Source organism: Panthera tigris, chromosome B4 (assembly GCF_018350195.1).
Source record: "Panthera tigris isolate Pti1 chromosome B4, P.tigris_Pti1_mat1.1, whole genome shotgun sequence".
Classification (NCBI taxonomy): domain Eukaryota; kingdom Metazoa; phylum Chordata; class Mammalia; order Carnivora; family Felidae; genus Panthera; species Panthera tigris.
The window spans coordinates 140518521-140539347 of NC_056666.1; the positions used below are offsets into that span (position 1 = coordinate 140518521).

The window sequence follows — 20827 nt, forward strand, 5'->3', positions numbered from 1 at the left end:
CAGGTCCTGGCTCTATTATCTGGCACCTACCTATGAAGAAGGCACCAGCTGACAAGGATTCTTTGCAGAGAAATCACAGAGACCTGAGCAGGCCTGTGTTTTGACCTGGAGTCTGTGCACGTGTCTGTCCTGACAGGCTCGCAGCCTGATGAGCTGCTCATAACTCCCTGAGGGCTTTCCCAGAAAAGAGGAGGATTCTCTTTCCCAGAAAAGAGGAGGAGTCTCAGAGGAGCCAGGAAACGAGTGCGGGATAAACTGTTCACTGTTGTTTGGCAGGTTTTGTCTGTGATGGAATTTAAAGTAAAGGCCTGGGCCTTCTTGCTCATTTTCCAGCTCCTGGGACCCAGTAACAGTTGTCATCAGGGTAGCCGTTCTCATGTTTAGGTTCGTTATGGAGCAGCCTCCCACGAAGAGTCAGTCATAAATAGCTAACGTTAGGCAGTGAGACACAGCATGAATGTCAGCTGTTGTTAATGGCGGAAAGCCCACATTAACTTCATGTTAGCAACCGCGGGGGCAGATCTCCCAGTTTTGGATAAGGAAACTCACTGGTCTTCCCTGGGTCCCCACCACCTTTGGGCCTCAAATAGTGTTGGGCATTGTAGTCCTCACAGCATTCAGGCACCGGCACCAGACCTCTTTGCTTCTCCCGACCTTGGAAAGGCCCTGACACAGCAGAGAGCAGAGCGTCCATGTGCAGCCAGGCTGGGCACCGGGGCAGCCCTGTTGGTGCCTGGGTGGCTCTGGGCTCCAGCTCATTCTGTCTTCCGAGACACCCTGAGGACAGTATGTTTAGGCGTCTGGACCACTGGTCCCTTCTTTGTGGAGTTCAGGTCTCTCCAGAATTTGGTCACCACTTGTTCTTTCTGGGTCTGGGTGGACACATACGTTGGACAGAGAATCTCTACGCCTGGAACCTGGCACGTGGATTTCTTCTGCACTGACGGACTTTCCTTCTCTTTAGTTAGATGTGAACAGCGTCATTGGCAGGCCTCTTTTTCCCTTTCAGTGGCTTAATGAAGAGAAGATCATCCAGAGGCTGGTGGAGCTGATCCACCCAAGTCAGGATGAAGATGTGAGTATGGCTCCCACAGAGCCCACCTTCCGCAGAGCCCCTCACTCGGGGCTACTAAAGAACGCTCTCTGCCGCCGAGGGCAAGAGTTACATACTTTTCTTCCTTCAATCAAGCACAGACTTGCAGACTCTGTCTTTTTACTAAAAAAAGTAATACATATTATAAAAAACAATTTGACCAGAATTGTATTAGTGATCGCATCTCTGGCTGAGTAACAAATTATCCCAAAACTTAGTTGTTTATAAGAACAAGTATTTTTTAAATTTCTCTTTCTGTGAGTCAGGGACCTGGACACGGCTTAGTGGGTCCTCTGCCCAGGGTCTCTTACAAGACTGTGGTCATCTCAGGACTCAGCTGGGGGAGGCCCTGCCTCCAGGGTCACCAGTGGCTCAACAGGACTCCGCTCCTTGAGGGCCGTGGACCTGTCCACGGGGCAGCTCACAACGTGCTGCTGGCCTCCCTTGGAGTGAGCAAGACGGAAGTTCTTCTTCTGCAGTCTTAGAAGGGACAGTCTGCACTGTGGCTGTACTCTGCTCTCTAGAAGTGAGTGGCTGAGGAGGTGGGGTTTACGAGGGCGTAAAGCCTCTGGGAGGGAGGCCCCCACCGCCAGTGTGGAAGCATGTAGGGTGGCAGTGGGGCTTCCTCTTGGCCCCCTGCCTGCTCCCTGCAGTGATCACTGTTGAAGAATTTGGGGTGTATTTTTTCCGTGCATGACAAAAGTAAACAGACACACTGCCCTCAGCAATTTGAGAACAGTGGTGCCGACCTGTGTCTGAGCCTGTGCTGTGGCCTGGCCACACTGCTCTCTGTTCCTCTCCGCCCACGGGGCCGTCACACAGCCGGGTGAGGGTGCCTATGCTCCATACTGAGGAGGGCGGGTGCCCCTCCACCAGTGTGAGCACCACAGGCCGACTGGCCTGTTCCTGGCCCAGACGCAGGGGTGAGGCCACAGGGACCACCTGACTGCTTTCATTTCTCCCTAAAGTAGTCATGCAAACACTTTCTGTAGCCCAGAGTTCCCACAGTGTACAGGTCACGGCTGCATGTTCTGATGCTCCCGGCATGGAGCCAGGGGGCTGAGTTTCTCTCTAGTTAGTTTATCTGCACCACTAAACACCCCATGTTGTTGCGAGTGCACTGAGTCCAGATTTTCACTAGTTAAGGATTAATGGTTCCCTGGAAGAGTTGAGGCCTCTGTTTTCTGTAGCACCTTGTCTGTTTCCATTAGCTCATAGGACTCATTCTGAGTGTTACCAGCTACAGTTTAATACTTAATTTTTTAAATACTAATTTAAAATACAGTGGCAGTAACGTGGTCACATATGCAGCATATCTCAGAATGGTTCCAGGGATAGAGCAATGTCTCTGTGGTGTATCTGACCCTCGAGAGCCCTATCTGGAGTCTGGGTTAGTTCAGTACAGCTGAAAGGTCTGACCGGATTGCATCCTGACATTCAGAAAGGCCAACCAGGCTTCTCTGAAATGGACTTGTTTAGAGAGTCCAGTGTGTTCTTCCGAGAACTGAGCAGTGGGACGGCTCTACTGGCCTCTCTCCCCAGCCCTGAGGGGAGTGCTGTGTCTCCTTTTCCTTCCAGAGACAGTCCAACGCCTCTCAGACTCTCTGTGACATCATCAGGCTGGGCAGAGAGCAGGCCAGTCAGCTGCAGGAGGCCCCGGAGCCAGACCCCCTCCTCACAGTGCTGGAGTCGTGAGTGCTGGCTGCATTGCGGGTGCCTGGCTGGGTGGGGTGGGGTCTTTCTGAGCATGAGGAGGCCTCCAAGCCCTGCCCGGAGCACAGGCAGATACTGCAGATGCCCAGATTCTGATGAGCTGGCTGTGAAGTACTCCCATCTAGTTAACCTGATGAGCCTGTTTCTCATGGGAGGAGGTCTCCAGGGGACCCCTGGCATGTGTAGTGACTCTAGGCCAGCAGGGGCAGGAGCGTCGTGAGAACCCTGGGTGCCCAGCCTGAAGCCCAAGCGAAGCCGCTCGAGTTTTAGGGTGTTGCTCGTTTATAGAGAGGAGAGGCAGTCCTTTGGACGCTGGCCTGTGTGTCTGCTCCAGCAGCAGTGACCTCTGTGTGTGTCTGACAGGCAGGACTGTGTGGAGCAGCTTCTGAAGAACATGTTTGATGGAGACCAGACTGAGAGCTGCCTCGTTAGTGGGACTCAGGTGTTACTTACCTTGCTGGAAACAAGGCGGGCTGGGTGAGTGTCTCGCATGAGAGCCTGAATATGATGAGTGGTCTGGGTGTGTGGGGTTTTTAACTAATTGTTAATGATGGGTAGACTCTCTTTCTTGAAAAGATAAACTTACAGCTCCTTGACCTTTGGCGTCAGTCATGTTCCTGCCTCAGGCCGAAGGTACCCAATGTCGCCAGCTTACAAGGTGTTTATAGATGTATCTGTGGAATAGGTATGAACAGTGGGTTTCCCCATAGACTGTCCCAGTGTGTGATGTGTAAATGTGGTGTGGTGTGTGTGTGTGTGTGTGTGTGTTTGTGTGAGTGGTTTTTGCATGTACACGCCAATGTGTGGGGGTGTGGGCTGCGAGGTGTGTGTGTGTGTGTGTCTGATCTGTTCTGTCCCGTCATGTGGTGTGGTAGTGGCCTGTCTCCCAGGGTGACTAGTTCTCTTATTTCTTCTGGAGGGGACTTCATTGAAGCTCCCAGCACTGATAAACTGCACTTTAAAAATTAAAAAAAAAAAAAAAAAAAAAGCAGTAGGGACACCTGGGTGGCTCAGTCAGTTAAGTATCCAACTCTTGATCTCAGCTCAGGGTCTTGATCTCGGGGTCTTGATCTCCGGGTCATGAGATTAAGCCCCGCATTGGGCTCCATCCTAGGCATGAAGCCTATTTAAAAAATAATAACAATAAAAAAGGGCACCTGGGTGGCTCAGTTGGTTAAGCGTCTGACTTTGGCTCAGGTCATGATCTCGCGGTCTGTGAGTTCAAGCCCTGCATTGGGCTCCGCGCTGACGTTGGGCTCTGTGCTGACAGCTCAGAGCCTGGATCCTGCTTGGGATTCTGTCTCCCTCTCTCTCTGCCCCTCCCCTGCTCGTGCTCTGTCTCTCTCAAAAATAAACATTTTAAAAAATTTAAAAAAACAACAACAACAACCAAAGAATAAGAAATGACAAGAAATTGAGTTAATCTTGGTATGGTATTAGTAGCAGTTTTTGGCTCTCTTTCTCTGGGATCCAATACAGATCTATTAGTTTATTACCTAAAAATAGAATTATAACATTATCATTGTTTTCTCTAGTTAGACAATCAGGATATTGATTTTTTTAATGTTTATTTTGAGAGAGAGAGCGAGAAAGCACATACATGCTCAGGGAGGAGCAGAGAGAGAGAGAGGGAGAGAGGGAATCTCAAGCAGGCCCTGCAGTGTCAGTGCAGAGCCTGATCTGGGGCTCGATGCCACCAATCATGAAATTGTGACCTGAGCCCAAGTTGGACGCTTAACTGACTGAGCCACCCAGGTACCCCAAGAATGCTGATTTTTTTTTTCTTTCAATCTTTGTGAATCCTGGAAGCCTGGGCCTTTTCTGTAGGATGTGGGGGTTCTTCTCAAGGCCTCTCCCAACCTTGCCTGCAGTAAAGGGACAGCATGGAAATGAGACATAAAAACAGAGATGAGCCAGATGATTCTTTTTTTTTCTTTTTTTGTATTTAAAATGTTTTTCTATAATGGTCACGTATTACTTTTATAACTGGAAAAAGCATTTAAATAAAGATCTCAGAGAAATTAGTTTGAAAAAGCTGGAGGGACGATGTGGAGTCCTGTCTCCTGTTTTTCAATCAAGGAGTAGGAACAATGGTGAATTTTCCAAAACCAGAGGTGGGGGCCAGAGGTAGGTCCGGTGCGTGTGAGATGCCACCAGCCCCGTGGGGGTGAGGAGGCTGTCCTTGGCCATCACCTGGGAATGTTTTCTAAAGGCCACTGTTGCTTTTCTCTTCTCTCTGTACCAGCCACCAAACCACTCTTGAGCCAACAGGTGGAGAAGTTGGGGGGCGAGGTGTGACAGAGGACGGGGGTGTATGCCCTGTGTCTCCATCTGCTGTCCTCATCCACAGGACAGAGGGCTTGGTGGACTCCTTTTCTCAGGGACTGGAAGGGCTGTGTACCGTCAGCAGCAGCATACTGCACGGCATTGAGCCACGACTGAAGGACTTCCACCAGCTTCTACTCAGCCCGCCAAAGGTGGGTGACCCTGAACAGCTGTTAGGTCCCTATGCAGGCATTATAGGCAGGATGATTTGCAAGTAGACCACCAGACATCCCAACTTGAGAGCCACCAGACAGATCCCAGAGGCATGTTTCCATACCCTCATCTGCTGAATGTCCGTCTCTTCTCTGAGGTAAGGCTGGGTGGGGAGGACATTTTGCAGCCCCCCAGATGACTCTTGCACTCTGAAATAGGGGCCGTCTGAGAGCCCAAGTTTACTGTAGGTCTGGCCTCCAAGTCAGGGGTACCTGGCCAATGGTCAGGGAAAATGCCAGGGGAGGCCTTTGCTCAGCTCAATAGCTCCAGGCAGCACTTGGGTCACACGGAGAAGGGCTCAGTTGCTTAGCCACCATGGAGCTCACTGTGGAGCCCCTCTCCTCCGTCAGGGCCCCTTTCCCTTTCCTTGGTGCTTCGTAGCACCTACTATGATCTGTTGCACTATGAAGGTAGGGATTCTGGAACATTTCATTAATGAAACATTACGCTGCATGTGTGTGGGGTCAGAGAACCCTGGCATCCAATCTGATGAGGCCAACTGTTACTTGTCTCCTTCAAGTATGTTCATGGGGTGTCTGTTAGCTCGGTGTCCTGACACGGTGTCCCCCAGAGAGCTGGCCCCATGTTGGACATGTCTCATAACCTGACATGCACATGTCTTTGCTTGGTTTGCTGGGACCAGAGAGCCCTGGGCTTCTGGGGACAGTAGACCACCATTACTTACTGTTTTGTGAGGCCCTGAAGGGAGTGGTGGGGTCCCTAACCCTGCTGACCCCTTATTTCCTCTCATAGGCAACACTGGCTTGAGGAACCTCCGCACACACATCGTATGCCTCCCCAGGCTGAGCCGCTTCACGGAGTAGTGGCCTGGCCCTTTGAGCAGTTAGCACCAGAGCTAAGAGAAGCCAGTAGCGGCCATCCATGCTGGTTGCAGGTCTCTAACTGGGTGGTGCTCTTGTGTTTGTAGAAAAAAGCGATCCTGACCACCATTGGCGTGCTGGAGGAGCCTTTGGGGAATGCCCGTCTGCACGGGGCCCGCCTCATGGCTGCACTGCTGCACACGAACACGCCCAGCATCAACCAGGAACTCTGCCGGCTCAACACCATGGGCTTACTGCTGGTAAGTGGGCGCTCCCGCCAGCCCTGGGTGGCTCTCTGCGTGTCTTGCACTGTCAGCAGGGGGGTGGGCAGACAGGGCAGGTGCACTGGGCGGGGGTCTGTCAGGGGCAGGCATTTGGACCTCAGTATCCAGACAAGGTTCTGCCCGGAACAAGCATAGTCTGTATAGAGAAACCATTTCCCAGACCTGTCGCAGGGTTGACCGCACAGGTCGCTGGTGAAGCACACCGAGTGACCGTGGGATAGGCCTTGGTGTAGGCGTACAGAGAACTGCCCCGAAAGCAGAGGGCAGATTTCTAATCCACTGTGAGGGACTGGGGTAATACAGTCCATCCCCTTCCTGTTTCCTCCCCAAGATAGAATTTTTATTATAGCTCTCCAACATAAAACGTCCTGAAAGAGCAAATCCTGGTCACTCACAGTAGAAGGCCACCCTAGCAGCTCTTGCCCAGGCCAGTGGGAAGTGGTCCTCTCTTCAGCAGATACCTCTCTGGTGCCTGCGGGAGACGGTCAGGCAGGCAGGGATAGCAGAGCAGCACTGGCTGTGGGCAGCAGGCTCCGCCACGGAAGGTGGGTGCTGATGGGGAGGGCGCCCCCTGGGTGTGCGCCGTGAACACATGGGGTCTCGGTCTCCCTCTTCCCTTCTGCCTTGCCTTAGGGCCTCTACTCCCAGAGAACTGAAATCTTTTCTAATTTAAATTCTTATCCCAGGGGCGCCTGGGAGGCTCAGTCGAGCATCAGACTTTGGCTCAGGTCATGATCCCGCGGTCCGGAGTTCAAGCCCCGTGTTGAGCTCTGTGCTGACAGCTCAGAGCCTGGATCCTTCCTGCTTTGGATTCTGTGTCTCCCTCTCTCTCTGCCCCTCCCCTGCTCCTGCTCTGTCTCTGTCTCTCTCTCAAAAATAAACGTTAAAAAAAAATTCTCATCCCAGAAGGGGGCAGCCTTGGAACTAGGCCTGAAGTACTGACTATATCTCAGTTTCTTACAGGGTTTGGGAGTCAGCTGGGCATTGCTGTGCTGAAATCCCAGATACGGATCAGGGCTTCGTTTTTGAAAGACCTCCTTTCCTTTTCCTCTCTTCAAAAAAAGTGTCTCCCACCCCCCTTTTTTGCTTTTATTTTATTGTGGTAAAATATATATAACATAAAATTTATCATTTTTATAATTTGTAAGTGTATAATTCAGTAGAATTAAGTACATTCCCAATGTTATATAACCATTACCACTCTCTATTTCTGCAACTTTCTCATCTTCTGAAACAGAAACTTTGACCAGTAAGCAGTCTATCCCCTGCCCCTCCCCCTCCCCCAGCCACCACCATCTGCCTTCTGTCTCTCTTTTTTTTTTTTTTTTTTAATATTTTTTACATTTATTTATTTTTGAGAGAGACAGAGAGAGACACAGCACAAGTGGGGGAGGGGCAGAGAGAGAAGGAGACACAGAATCCGAAGCAGGTTCCAGGTTTTGAGCTGTCAGGACAGAGCCCGACACGGGGCTCAAACTCACAAACCATGAGATCATGACCTGAGCTGAAGTTGGACACAACCAACTGAGCCACCCAGCCACCCTATACCTTCTGTCTCTTTGAGTTTGAGTCTGACTCTTGTAGGGACCTTACAGAAGTGGAACCACGCAGGATTTAGCCTTTTGTGTCCGGCTTATTTCACTCAGCAGTGTGTCCTCAAGGTTCATCCATGTGGTGGCACGTGGCAGGATTTCCGTCCTTTTTGAAGCTGAATAATATTCCGTTGTGTGAAGTGACCACATTGTGTTTGTCCAGAGCCATTAGTTGATAGACACTTGGGTTACTTCCAGTTTTGGGCTGTTTTGAATACGCTGCTGTGAACATGGGTGTGCCCGTATCTCTTCTGAGTGTGTACCAAGAAGTGGGATTGGCGGGTCGTACAGTAATTCTACGCGTCTGTTTGAGGAGGCAGCAGGTTACCGTAGTAGCTGCCCCATTTTACCGGCAGCGTCCTCACCGGTGTGGCAGGCACATTGTCACTCTCCTTGCCAGTGCCTCCTCCCTGGCCTGCGGGACCAGAGAGTCACAGGCAGACTGCTGTCCCCACCCTGGTCCAGGGGAAGGACACAGCCATCCTCTAGGCTTGGCTGGGGTTTGGGCCTCACTGGGTTCCCTCGGGGAGTGTCCACCTCTCGATTTCACATCCCTTCCTGAACAGAGTCCCTGGGTGTTTGAGAATTTAATGTACTTCCAGTAACTCATGGGTCAAGACAAAATCGTAAAGGCAGAATAATAAACATTTACATAGCAAAATGTGTATCATGTACTTGAAGTGGATACCACAGGAAAAGTACGCTTGGGAAAGAAAAAAGGCTAAAAAGTAATGAGTTAAACTTCTAAGTTAAGGACAAAAAGATAAGCCCAGCACAGGGTGTGTTCAGATGAGAGCAGAGATTGATGAGATAGAAGGGCGGGTGGCCCTTTGTCAAGGTTCCAAACAGAGAGACCATCTCAAGGGGGTACCGTCAGCACCCGCCTGGCCACCCACGTGGTCAGGGGACAGCGTGTGGGAACGGTGCACTACCACGACAGCGATCCCCTCGCCTCCGTGGTCCTGCTGCCGGGAGAAAACCCGTCCAAGGACTTTCCTCTGTCCTCTGTTTACTCAGGACCTGTTTTTTAAGTACACCTGGAATAACTTCCTGCACTTCCAAGTGGAACTATGCATAGCCGCTATTCTCTCCCATGCTGCCCGCGAGGACAGGGCAGAAGCCAGTGGACTGGAGGGCAGGGCGGAGCTTCTGCCCGGAAGCGGGGACCCAGAGGCCCCCCCGCCTGCTGCCAGCCGCCCTGAGAACACAATGGTGACCCACGTAAGTCCAGCCAGCGTCCTGTGTGTTGCTGTGCGCCCTTCCTGTCGCTGCGAGCTGAGCCCCGCCCTGTGTGGATATCCGCACTGTGGCTGCCCCCTAAGCCTCCCGTGACGTGGGTGCGCTGCCCTCCCTCCACTGTGAGACAAAGAGTCATGGAGAAAGTGTCCCTGTTTGCCAGGGAGCCGAGGGCCGGGCCCTGCGGTGGGCCACGCTCACCAGAGGGGGCCAGAGCATCTGGATGCAGCCCCGGGGTCTGCTGCCGTCATGACAAGGCCGTGAAGGAAAGTGTGCAGGAAAGAGAATGTGTCGAAGTCTCAGGGGAAAACATTCTGGGGTTGTGGACCCTGTGAAAGGAAAGTCTTTCCTTTTTCTTGGCACTTCCATGCTGGCCCATGAGTGTCTCACGGGAGTCTCCCCTCTGGGACTGCCCATAGCTCTTGCCTGGTGTCCGTGTCTGTGTCGCCTCTGCCCTAAACAGCTGACAAGAGCGATGTTAACAAGTGTTTGTTGAGGAGAGGAAACAGGCGTGTGGGTGGGTGGGTGCCATGAGGAGGTGGGCACGGTCACTTCTTCTCGAGTCGGGGAGCCCACTGGTTCGTGCTTCCCTGGGGAGGCTGGGGGCTGCGGGGGTGGGGGGGGGGGACGATTCTGACCCTCAGGCTGGCTGTGAGGCTCAGACAGGAGGGACACAAGTGTCTGACCAGAGAGGCCTGCGTCGTGCAGGCCTGAGCTGGACAGCAGCCCAGGGGGTACACAGCTGGGGGCAGGTGCCTTGACACCAGTGAGTGGGAGACCCTCACCCAGATGAGGAGGCCCTGTATGGAGTGGGGTGTGAGGTGGGTCCAAGAACACATGCAGAGGCACAGGAAATGGCGTCCAGGCCCAGAGGCCAGAGGAGGCACTTGGGCCCAATCCTTGCTTCTGGACAGAGAAGGTGGGAGGCGGCCAAGGGAAGGAGCGGAGCTGGGTGGCCCTATGGGGCCCGGGCAGCACCTTTGCTCCTGTTTGGACTGTAGGGAGGCATTGGGGACGTTGCGCTGATGTGCCTGCTTGCTGCCAGCCTAACCCACACGGTCCAGGGTCGGGTAGAGGGCAGTGTGCAGCCCTGCAGACCCTGACTGGGGTCACCTGTCCCCTTAGCTGTTCCAGAAGTGCTGCCTGGTCCAGCGGATCCTGGAGGCCTGGGAAGCCAATGATCACGCACAGTAAGGACCCACGGGAGCTGTAGGGGGTACCCCAGGGGCTGGTGTGCGGCTCCGGTGGGGAACCTGGAAGTGCTGGCCAGGGAGGGGCAGGCCTAGGGTGCCCAGGAGAGACAGGCAGAGCCACTCTTCTCCTTGCCCCACCCGGCCTGTCAGCAGGGACCCCAGCCTTCCACTCACAGTGTGTCCTCAGTCCTCCCATCTCCCCATCCCCGCCACCAGCTGCTTCTCCTGCTAAGCCCTGAACCCTCAGCAGTGCATCTGGGCTACTTCCTGCTTTCTCTCCTGCCCCACCGGCCTCTCGCGCCCTGAGCAGCTGGGATCTTTTTGAAACACACAGATGGTCTTCCCACTGCCTAAGTCTCAACCATCCAGGTCCCTGTGTGGGCTGCCCCTGCCCACAGCCCTGCCCACACCCTGCCGTCGCTCCACCCTGCCCACTGCTGCTTCTGGGGGGGCTCTGATCTCACCCGCTTCATGGCTCGCATCCTGCTGTTACCCCACCAGGTTGTGTCCTCTGCAGAATACGTGCAACATGTGGGACGGGGTCATCTGTCCTTCCTTGGGTCTGGCCCACGTGATACCACTGAAGCCCCATGGGCAGCTTGCTCTTGTCCCTCTTGTGCACTGGTGCACACGGTGCCTGTCACGGTGGGTGGCTCACTCCTTTCAATGAGGGGCCCACGATGCCACAGAGGCTGGGACTCACAGCAGGCTGCACACAGGCCTCCCCGCGGGCCTGTCCCTCCAGGCTCCCTCCTGACCCCTTCCTCTGCCAGGCTGGGCTCACTGACTCAGGAGCCCACCTTTGCTTCCTCTTCTGGGCACCGTCAGGCTTTTAGGACAGAGAACACGGTCGAAAGTGACTTTGTCCCCTCTGAGCATTTAACGCCTTCCTAGCACAAGGGGCTTTAAAGATTTGCCCTTGTGTTGGGTCACGCATGTGACGGAGGAGAGGTTGAACGTGAAGCTGTGTGTGCTTGGCAGCGTGGGGTGGGAAGGTGGACGGAAGCCGGGACTCAGGCCTTAGAGTGTGTAGAACTCAGCAAAGGAGGCAGTTTGCAGACCCGGGGAGCCAGGCAGCGACAGGCCAGCTCCCAGCCACTGCCCATGTGGAGCAGCCCCTGCCTGGCTCTGGGTCCCAGTCCCGTGTCCGTTCTTGACTCCCCTTGCCCTCCCCTGCCACCCACCGCTGGTCAGCACCCGTGGCAGGAATGCACTGTACTGGGGTCTCTGAACCTCTTCTGCCCCACTGGGTGTTCCTTCGGGTCAGCCGGCTCTGGGTGGAGCTGGAAGGGCCTCTGGGAGCCAGGACAGGGCAGAGGTGTCCGCATGTGGGCTGAGGGGCGCAGCATCGGACCAGCCCTGCGGGGTGGGCAGAGGCCCACCAGGCCCTGCTGGTATGCAGGCCCCATGGCTGCCTCGGTTTCTGGTCTCTACGTTGGGGGTAGGAGCGGTGTCTGCCTCATTAGCACTCCTTGTAGTGAGATTGGAGTGATTGGCTGGCCTGTAGCAGGTGCTCTGGAAAAATAAGTGTCCTGCAGGTGGGATTCGTGGGGTGAGGGGAGTGGGGGGGACAGGGAGGGCTGGGAGCAGGGGCGAGGCCAGGGCCCTGATGGACACAGTGAAGAAAACCTAGTGGTCCCCTGATGCTGCCCTTCACTTTCAGGGCAGCGGGTGGCATGAGGAGAGGCAACATGGGCCACCTTACCCGAATTGCCAATGCGGTGGTACAGAACCTGGAGAGGGGCCCCATGCAGACCCACATCAGCGAAGTCATCCGAGGTGAGCCCGTCCTGCCCTTGTTGCCCTCCTGGCAGCAGGAGCCCCGTTCTGGGTCTGCCCCCTGCCCCTTCCCTCAGCCCCCTGCCTCTGCCGCATCTCCTGCCTCTGTCCCCTGCCCCCTTCCACTGCCTCCTGCCCCCTGCTTCTGCTCTCTGTCCCCTGCTTCCTGCCTCTGCCATCTGTCTCCTGCCCTCTGCTCTCTGCTCTCTGCCCCCCGCCTATGCCTTCTGCCTCCTGCCCTCTGCCCCTTGCCCTCTGCCTCCGCCCCCTGCCTCTGCTCTCTGCCTCCTGCCCCCTGCTTTTGCTCTCTGCCTCCTGCCCTCTACCCCCTGCCTCTGCTCTTTGCCCCCTGCCCTCTGCCTATGCCTTCTGCCTCCTGCACCCTGCCTCCTGCCCTCTGCCCCTTGCCCTCTGCCTCCCCCCCTGCCTCTGCCCTCTGCCTCCTGCCTCTGTCCCCTGCCTCTGCCCCCTCTCTCCTGCCCCCTGCTTCTGCCCCCTTTCCCTGCCCTCTGCCTCCTGCCCCCATCCTCTGCCCCCTGCCTCTGCCTCTGCCTCTGCCACCTGCCCCTGCCCTCTGCCTCCTTCCCCCTGCCTCTGCCCTCAGCCCCCTGCCTCTGCCCTCCGGCTTCCTACCCCCTGCCTCTGCCCCTTGCCCCCTGCCTCTGCACTCTGCTCCCTGCCTCTTGCCCCCCTGCCTCTGCCCTCAGCCCCCTGCCCCCGTCTCCTGCTCGTCTCGTGCCCTCTGGCCCCCCTCAGCAGGCGGTAACTGCATTGGTACAGGACAGTCTGCTTGCTTTCCCACATGGGATCTTCTCTCAGGGTGGGCCTGGGTCCCAGGTGTCAGTTCTGTTGAACAGACCTCTGTGGAGGGCATCCTTGTGCCCAGCAGCCCTGTCAGGTGCCTGCACTCAGCAGCTCAGGTGTCAACAAGTTCTCCCCTGTGTCTGCTGCTCAGGGACCACCCGAGTCCCGCCCGAACACTGCCCTCCTGCTCCACAGTCCAGCTTGTCTCTGAACTCAGGCAGCTTTGCAGACCTTTCTAGCACAAGTCTGGGGAGCTGGGGAAGGTGGCCTCTCTTCTTGAAGAACAGGTTTTTGGACCTGAGCAGAGGCAGCCCCTCCTCTGGTCAGTCCTCCCCTCTGCCCTCAGCCTGAGACATCCGCCATCCTGGGCTTCTCCTGCCTCGGACTCCAGGGCCACCCCTGCCCCGACCTGGGGTCCCACCACCCACGCCCTCTCACATCCTGGCCGTGGTCTGCAACTCCTGGCCACCAGGCTTCCTGAGCAGAGCCGGGAGGGCCCAAAGGAGTCTTGCTTCAGACAGGAAGGTGGGCAGGTCAGAAGGGCCCGTGTGGCTCCCCTGGGGAGGACGATGCCCAGACCAGCCTGAAGAGCGTGCTGAGAGACACTGGGAGATCAGGGCTGGACAGGTGGATGGAGTGCACTAGTGAGTCCAGGGAGCTGAAGGTGGGCAGAGGACAGGATCCCTCAAGGCCCTGGGGGCGGTGTTCACACCAGTTTCGTGACCAGGACCGTCTTCTCAGCCCCACGTGGGATGCTTGGGCGCAGTGGATGGTGTTTGCACAAAGGAGTGAACTCCATCTGGCAGGACCCCCACCGGTGCCGTGATCCTGGAGCATAGGGGGGTGCTAGGGTTCCTCCCCCATCGTGCAGCAGAGGAAGCTGTGCTGCCAGTGTTAGGTCAGCTCTGTGGCAGGTGTGGTCCCCGCCGGTTTAGACCGGTGGGCCTGCCACACTGGCTGCCTGGTTGTCCCTTCAGGGAGTCTCTGCTGTGGTCCCTATGGCACAGCGCCAGGGGTGAGTCCAGGAAGCTCTGGGTGGCCCTCCAGAATGGAAGCAGGGGAGTGTACTTGGTCGGTGGCCAACAGGCCGAGGTCAGGCACCTGTGACAAGGGTGTGTGGACCCAGGGAGGCTCCCTAGGAAGGGTGCAGTTTGGGGTGTGTGAGGTGAGCAAGGAGCTTTCTGCTGTGGTCTTCACTTGCTCTGGACTGTGACTCTTTCTGGGGCTCTGACCTTTCCAGAAAACAGGCCCCCACAGGCCTGTGGGCTGCACTGAGGGGTTGGGGGGATGGGCGGAGAGGGAGATACAGCTGCAGTGGTATCCGCACGGCAGAGGGAGATCCGCACAGCAGTGGTCCCCATGCTCACTTCGCACCTGGGGGCTCCTGAGGTCGGCTTGTGTGCCAAGATGCCCGCTGAGCTCAGGCCCTCTCCTGTGAGCGCCTTCGAGGTCCTGCAGGACCCCTGGCTGCCTAGGCCTGCCTTCCGGTGGCCCTCAGGCGTCCCCTCTGGGCCCTCCATGCCTGAGCACAGTGGCGCTGTCCCAGGGCTAAGCAATGGTGCTCCCTTGCAGGGCTCCCTGCGGACTGCCGTGGGCGCTGGGAGAACTTCGTGGAGGAGACACTGGCGGAGACCAACCGCAGGAACGCTGTGGACCTGGTGAGGGGCTCAGCTGTTCCCGTGGCACGGCATCCGTTGGTGCTGCGGCCATGCCTTCCTGTCCGGTGGCGCGGCGGGGGGTGGGGGGTGGTGTGGTGTGGGGTGTGTGTGTGTGTGTGTGTGTGTGTGTGTGTGTGTGTGTGTGTCCGTCCGTCCACACGGCCCTGAATGCGTGCAGTGGTCTCTGCCTCTGTGTCCTGAACACCGACTTGTCCTGCCTCGGGCCCCAGTGGCCCCCTAAAGCCTCAGCAGAGCCGGCCTGGCCCCTTGACCCTTCCCTGTCCCCTCAGGAGCCCTAGTGTGTTCTCGAGGGCTCCTGATTCCCGAGGCCTGGTGTGCCCTACACCAAGGGGAGGGGCGAGGGGGCAGCAGCCCCGGGGGCTCACGTCCACCCACTCTGGCTGTTTCAGGTAAGCACCCACCACCTTCACCCCTCGAGTGAGGATGAGGACATGGAGGGCGTTTTCCCTAATGAGCTGTCCCTGCAGCAGGTGCGTGTGGCCGCTCTGCACAAGCTCAGGCAGCCCTTCCCGCCCTTGGCAGCGCTCAGTCTCCAGGGCGTTGCCAGGCTGCTGCGGGAAACAGCCCAGGGGAGTGTGCTTGTCCCCACGCACCAGGCTCGAGCAGGGGAGGGGCCAGACGTGCAGCACCCTCGCCCCTTAATGAGGGGGGAACCCCCAGAGCCACATCGATGAGACCCTTGGGGACCCGGTGGATGACCTTTAAAGTAAACGAGGCTCTTTGGACGCGACCCTGCGTGCATGTCATCCGGTTGGGAGGACCCCGTGAAGCAGCAGAGTGAGCTTTTCTGGGAGCAGCTCCGTCTGAGGCCGCCTTGCGCCCCCCTCCCCGCCAGGCTTTCTCCGAGTACCAGGTCCAGCAGATGACAGCCACCTTCGTGGATCAGTTTGGCTTCAATGACGAGGAGTTTGCAGACCAGGATGACAGTGTCAAGTGAGCTCCCATCATGCTCTCTGGCCCCTAAACCATGTCCACCCCACCTGGGATCCTGTCACCTGGGTGCCTCCCTCCTGTCACCACATCCCACATTTGAGCCTTCACCATCTCCCACCACCTTGTCCCTCTTGGAAAGGAGCTGGGTTCTGCCCATTGTGACCAGGTTCCAGGCCTGCAGGAGGGGCTGGGCTGCAACACCCTCTGGGGAGGCAGATTGTCACCGTGCAGACCAGGGACAGAGGGGCCTGGGTGGAAAACGAGTGAGTGTGAGGAGGGAGGCAGGACGGAGAGCTGCCCCCTTTGTCCGAGGCCCCCATTTACTTACACTCAAGGGGACAGGTGGATGTCCCCGGGGCATCAGGGCATGGATGGTTGCAGGACAAGCCCCAGGTGGCCCCATGCTGACCATGTCCCTTGTTGCTGCAGTGCTCCCTTCGACAGGATTGCTGAGATAAACTTCAGCATCGATGCTGACGAGGACAGTGTGAGTCCACAGCTCCATGCTCATTAGAAGTGGATGGGGACACTGGTGGGTGGGCAGTATGGGGACACAGGGCTGCTTTGTGGAGCCAAGCCCCCCATCCTGGGATCCCCCTGTCTGACTCAGCCCCTCTGGGAGCCCAACCCCCCATCCCATGCCCCCCCTGTCTGGCTCAGCCCCTCCCGGAGCCATTGCCACTATGTGGGTGATGTTGCCTGCAGCCCAGCGCAGCTCTGTTTGAGGCCTGCTGCAGTGACCACATCCAGCCTTTTGACGATGATGAGGAGGATGACATCTGGGAGGACAAGGAGACGCACTGCACTGCCCGAGTGACGGCTAGAGCCAGGTGTGAGGCCCACCTGTCCTCCTCCAGCCTCCTGAGGCAGAGAGGTCCCAGAAGGCTGTGTGTGCACTCCCAGCCCCACGCCAGCCACGATGTTCTGGGTGCACAAGAGGGGACACTCTGGGGCACCCCATGTTGGTGCTGGCTGGTGGCTGCTCTGACCATGTGTCTTTCCCCAGGTTTGGGGGCCCTCACACCTCAGAGAGCTGCTCAAAGAATGGCCTGGAGCGTGGAGGCCAGGACAGGAAGGAGGGCTTGGAAGCAGACAAGGATGTGGCTCTGGCAGGTGCCCCTCTGGCCTCAGCCCAGAAGGAAGGTCCTCGCTTGGAGGGTGGCTCAGAAGGTAGATGCTGGGGACACAGGGTTCAGGCTGGGCAGGGGACTTGGGCAGGGACACAGGCCCTGGCCTGTGCATGGTGGTGGTGGGGGGGGGTGTTCTGCCGTGGGCCTGCTGTCTGTTGTCTGCAGACTCTGTGCCCAAGCTTGCAGGTGATGCTCCAGAAGGCAGCAGTGTCCCCACAACCCCCGGCTGTGCCAATGCAGGATTGGTAGCAGATGCTTTAGCCCAGATCTTGGCTGCCCCCCTGCCCCCTGTCGAGGTCACTCTGCCACATTGCCATGGCTGGTGGCCGGCCGGTGTCCACTGGTCTTGTCGGGGAAGGCATGCCCTGCGGCACTTCTTGCGTAGCCCCAGGGCTGTGAAGGCAGGTGGGGCTCACCTGTGGGTCAGGGCTGCCTGGACGGCTGTGTCTCCCCCCAGCAGGTGCCTCGTGGGCAGTATTTGAGGAGACGGTGAACTCGCCAGTGCCGGTTCCAGGAGTGGCGGTGGATGTGGGTTCCGGCGTGTGGGCATCCAGCACCCCCAGCCCTTCGGCTTTGGAGGAAAAAGGCTGGGCCAAGTTCACCGACTTCCAGCCTTTCTGCTGGTGAGGTGGGGCGGGCCAGGAGGTCACCCCATCTGCCTCTGGGGGTGGCATCTCCCTGGCCGGTGCTCAGCCTTGCCTTCCACAGCTCCGAGTCGGGGCCCAGGTGCAGCTCCCCGGTGGACACGGGCCACGGCGGTGCCCAGGATAGCCTGACCCAGGGCCCAGAGAGGACCCGTGAGTAGGAGGGGCTCTGAGCACAGGCAGTGGGAGGATGTAGCCAAGACCCCACTGTGGCTCCCTGTCCCCCTGGTGATACTGGGGTTTGCACATCTCCCAGAGGGCCCAGGCATAGGGCGGGTAGCCCTCGGGGTGTGCATGTCACTGGCCTGCACCCATCTGTGCTGCCAGGGCCTCTGGCGGACAGTGAGGGCCTTCCCAACCCAGGCCAGTCTCCCCAGGCCTTGCTTTCTCCATGCAGGTCACCTGAGTGCACTGTGCCACCTCAGTGGCCGTTATGGGGCCTGTTCAAGGTCCTTGACCCTGTGCCCCTCATCAGACAGGCTTGGAAGCTCCACAGGGTATCAGAGCCGCACCGAGAGGGAGTTAGAAGTCACAGGGCTAAGTGGGGGCCCTCCTGGCCTGGGGGAGGAGAGCCCCTTTGTACAGTTCCTGTAAATACACAGATGCACGTGTGGGCTTAAGGACCCTGAGACCGCGCCCTGCGGCCCCTCCGTCCTCAGCTCCCTATCCTGTAGTAGGCCCAGCTTCCCCATGTGCCTGGAACGCGTGTGTCACCAGGAAGGCCCCCCCAGTGGTTTCCGACAACACTGAGGACGAGCAGAAGATGGCAGGTGCCTTGGAGACTGTCAGCATGGGTCCCAGCCGGGAGACCCCCCTGCTGCCTGCGTCAGTCCCCAGGTGTGCAGGGTCCCTAGGTCCCCAGCACTCTGCTCACCTAATGCCCTGCTGGCCCTGTGACCCTGAGGATGCTGACTTTTGGGGGGTAGGGGTGGGGGGTAGGGATGCCTGTTCGTCTAAGTGGAAGCTCGGGGTCAGGGATGCTTTCTTCACACAGGGAGAGCACAGGGGCTGAATGTCCCGCCTTGGGGACTTGGGGATGGGGCTGCCCCAGATGGTGGGGAGGGGCCGTGGCCTCTCAGGCAGGAGGGAGGGTCTCTGAGGACGTCCTTGGGTCACAGGAGTCCTGACTGGGGGCATCCTCCCTGCAAGCTCCCCTGCACGCATCCCTCCTTCACCCACAGGAAGGCCCAGGCCTTTGGGATCCGTCATTGGATGGACAGACCCCTCCTGGCTGGGCACGGTGGGGAGGCAAGCTGCATAAGGAGCTGTGAAAATAGGGAACTGGGGGCCAGTGGGGCACTTGAAAGAGAAGGTGATGGTGGAGCTGAAGTTTACAGGGGCGGGGGGGGGGGGGGCGGGGGGGGGGCAGTCCCCCAGCAGGAGAGGACAAGGACCAGATGTGTGACAGTGGGAACAGCCGTGGAGTCTCCTTCCCACTACCCCCCAGCCCGCTGCCCCAGCCCCGGTGGTCCCGCAGGTTTGGGGCTCAGTCCATCCCATTGGTGGCGGTCCAGCTCTGGCTCACAGCATGCTCGTTCTCAGGACCCCAGACAATAAGGCCTGTCCCTCAGGGGGCACAGCTAGGAGCCAGCGGGGCCAGGCAAGGAGGCAGGGCCCCAGGCCCCTGAGTGGTGATCCTTGGGTTAAAGGCATACATGGTTCTTGAATGGGTTTAATTCCTTCTCAAAGTGCAGAATCATTGCAAGTCTCAAAGCCTCTTCCTCTTTTCCTAACTTCCCTGCCTAAAAACCAGCTTTGCTCTGAGAAGCAAATTATGTTCTGAAAGCAAGTGGGCCATTTCCGGAGCTGCCTGCAGGACTCTGGTCCCAGCCTGCCTGTGGGTGAGCCCTCAGGCTGTGCCCACCTAGGCCAACACCTGGTCACCAGGCTTTAATGTAGGGCGTTTCTTATGCTGCCCGTGGCTCCCCCACCCTCACCGGCTCCCAGGGGTCCTTGTGCGGTTGGAGCTGACCTTATACGTAATTGAAGCAAGCACTGGGCAGGTGTGGGCTGAATGGAGGAGCCATGGGCTCGCTCTCCTGGGCTGCGGCAAGAAGGGCTGTGAAGACCAGAGCCCGGCACTGGGGCTGGTGTCCTGAGGCCACTGGTTCTTGACCTTTCCAGTTACAGGAGGGACCATTTCTGGGCACATGGCCCATGGGCTGCCTTTTAAAATTTTTTTTAACATTTATTTATTATTGAGAGACAGACACAGAGAGTGAGCAGGGGAGGGGTAGAGAGAGGCAGAGACACAGAATCTGAAGTAGGCTCCAGACTCTGAGCTGTCCGCACAGAGCCTGGCTTGAACTCACAAACTGTGAGATCATGACCTGAGCCGAAGTCAGACGCTCAGCCGACTGAGCCACCCAGGCGCCCCCCATGGGCTCTCTCAAGTGGGCTGGGTGTGGTGCAGTGAGGGTCGCTGGAAGTATTGAGGGGAGCATGTTGCATACCGGGGGTGGGGGGGTGGGGGGGGTGGGGGGGGGAGCTGTCTGGAGAGAGACCAGCTCAGGGCAAGCACTACCTGGAAGGTCTGAGGTCTCGGTGGACAGGCAGGTGATCTCTGGTGTTTGTGGAACTTGGGTGGTGGTGGGGGGAGGGGGGGGCGCAGAACCACACTGGAACCCAGAGCCCAGGTAACTGGAGCCTGTGTCTGCCGTACAGGGCTGAGTGCACCGCCAGCACGCTGTCAGACCCCACCTCCCCTGCACCTGCAGAAGCAACCTTCCCCCCAGCTGTGGCTGTCCCCCCTGAGGCTGCTGTGGCGGCCACCACGGCGCCGGGCAAGGCCAGTCCCGCCCCAGCTGCCCTGCCAGTTGCTCCTGTGTTGAGCGGGGCGGTTCCAACAGGGCCCGTAGCGGCCATCACCACTGCAGCCCCATCCACATGCACAGCAGCCATCCTGGGGACAGCGACAAAAGACAGGTGAGCCGGTCAGGCTGGGGGAAGGGGACCGGACGGGACCCTTGGGACCAAGGGCTCTAACCCCCCACTCGTCTTCCTGCAGGAAGATGGACACACCACCACCTGCAGGAGCCACCTTGAACGGCCCCGTGTGATGCTGCTGCTGCCCAGCCGTGGCGCGCCCTTAATCGAGAAAACTACCTGGTGATGCAATTTGTCTTTTTTAATTTAATTTAATTTTATTTTAAAATAAATGCTGCATTGGTAAAGCTGGCAGTTGGAACCAGTTGGACAGCCCAGCTTGCGTCTCTCCTGCCTGACCCCACGTGGGCCTCGAGTCCAGCGAGTCCAGCTCCGCGCACAGCAATAAGGCCTCAGATGTGCGCTCTGCCGGCGGGAGCCAGGGGCCAGAGCCCCAAGACACCGTGAGGACTGAGGGCCACGACGGGCATGGACGTCACAGGCTCTAAGCCTCGGTTTTTAC

At 57.7% G+C, this 20827-nt stretch overlaps 1 protein-coding gene across 10 annotated transcripts in view; it reads left to right on the forward strand.

Annotated features, from left to right (window-relative positions):
• The window catches only part of PPP6R2 (protein phosphatase 6 regulatory subunit 2), an 81769-nt gene extending 61157 nt beyond the window's left edge, over positions 1 to 20612 (forward strand). For 3 of the 10 annotated variants that reach the window (XM_042993625.1, XM_042993626.1, XM_042993634.1), the window contains 19 exons: positions 1010 to 1075; positions 2672 to 2784; positions 3170 to 3283; positions 5157 to 5283; positions 6273 to 6425; positions 9059 to 9262; positions 10403 to 10467; positions 12134 to 12249; positions 14626 to 14711; positions 15122 to 15202; positions 15568 to 15665; positions 16095 to 16152; positions 16371 to 16495; positions 16672 to 16835; positions 17253 to 17418; positions 17504 to 17592; positions 18099 to 18276; positions 20104 to 20364; positions 20447 to 20612. In XM_042993625.1, the coding sequence (XP_042849559.1) occupies positions 1010 to 1075; positions 2672 to 2784; positions 3170 to 3283; positions 5157 to 5283; positions 6273 to 6425; positions 9059 to 9262; positions 10403 to 10467; positions 12134 to 12249; positions 14626 to 14711; positions 15122 to 15202; positions 15568 to 15665; positions 16095 to 16152; positions 16371 to 16495; positions 16672 to 16835; positions 17253 to 17418; positions 17504 to 17592; positions 18099 to 18276; positions 20104 to 20364; positions 20447 to 20498 (2316 nt within the window). In that variant the 3' untranslated portion in view covers positions 20499 to 20612. The remainder of the gene's footprint in view (positions 1 to 1009; positions 1076 to 2671; positions 2785 to 3169; positions 3284 to 5156; positions 5284 to 6272; positions 6426 to 9058; positions 9263 to 10402; positions 10468 to 12133; positions 12250 to 14625; positions 14712 to 15121; positions 15203 to 15567; positions 15666 to 16094; positions 16153 to 16370; positions 16496 to 16671; positions 16836 to 17252; positions 17419 to 17503; positions 17593 to 18098; positions 18277 to 20103; positions 20365 to 20446) is intronic. The other 7 variants (XM_042993628.1, XM_042993630.1, XM_042993627.1 and 4 more) reach the window with 7 other exon arrangements.
• Positions 20613 to 20827: the final 215 nt, after the last annotated feature.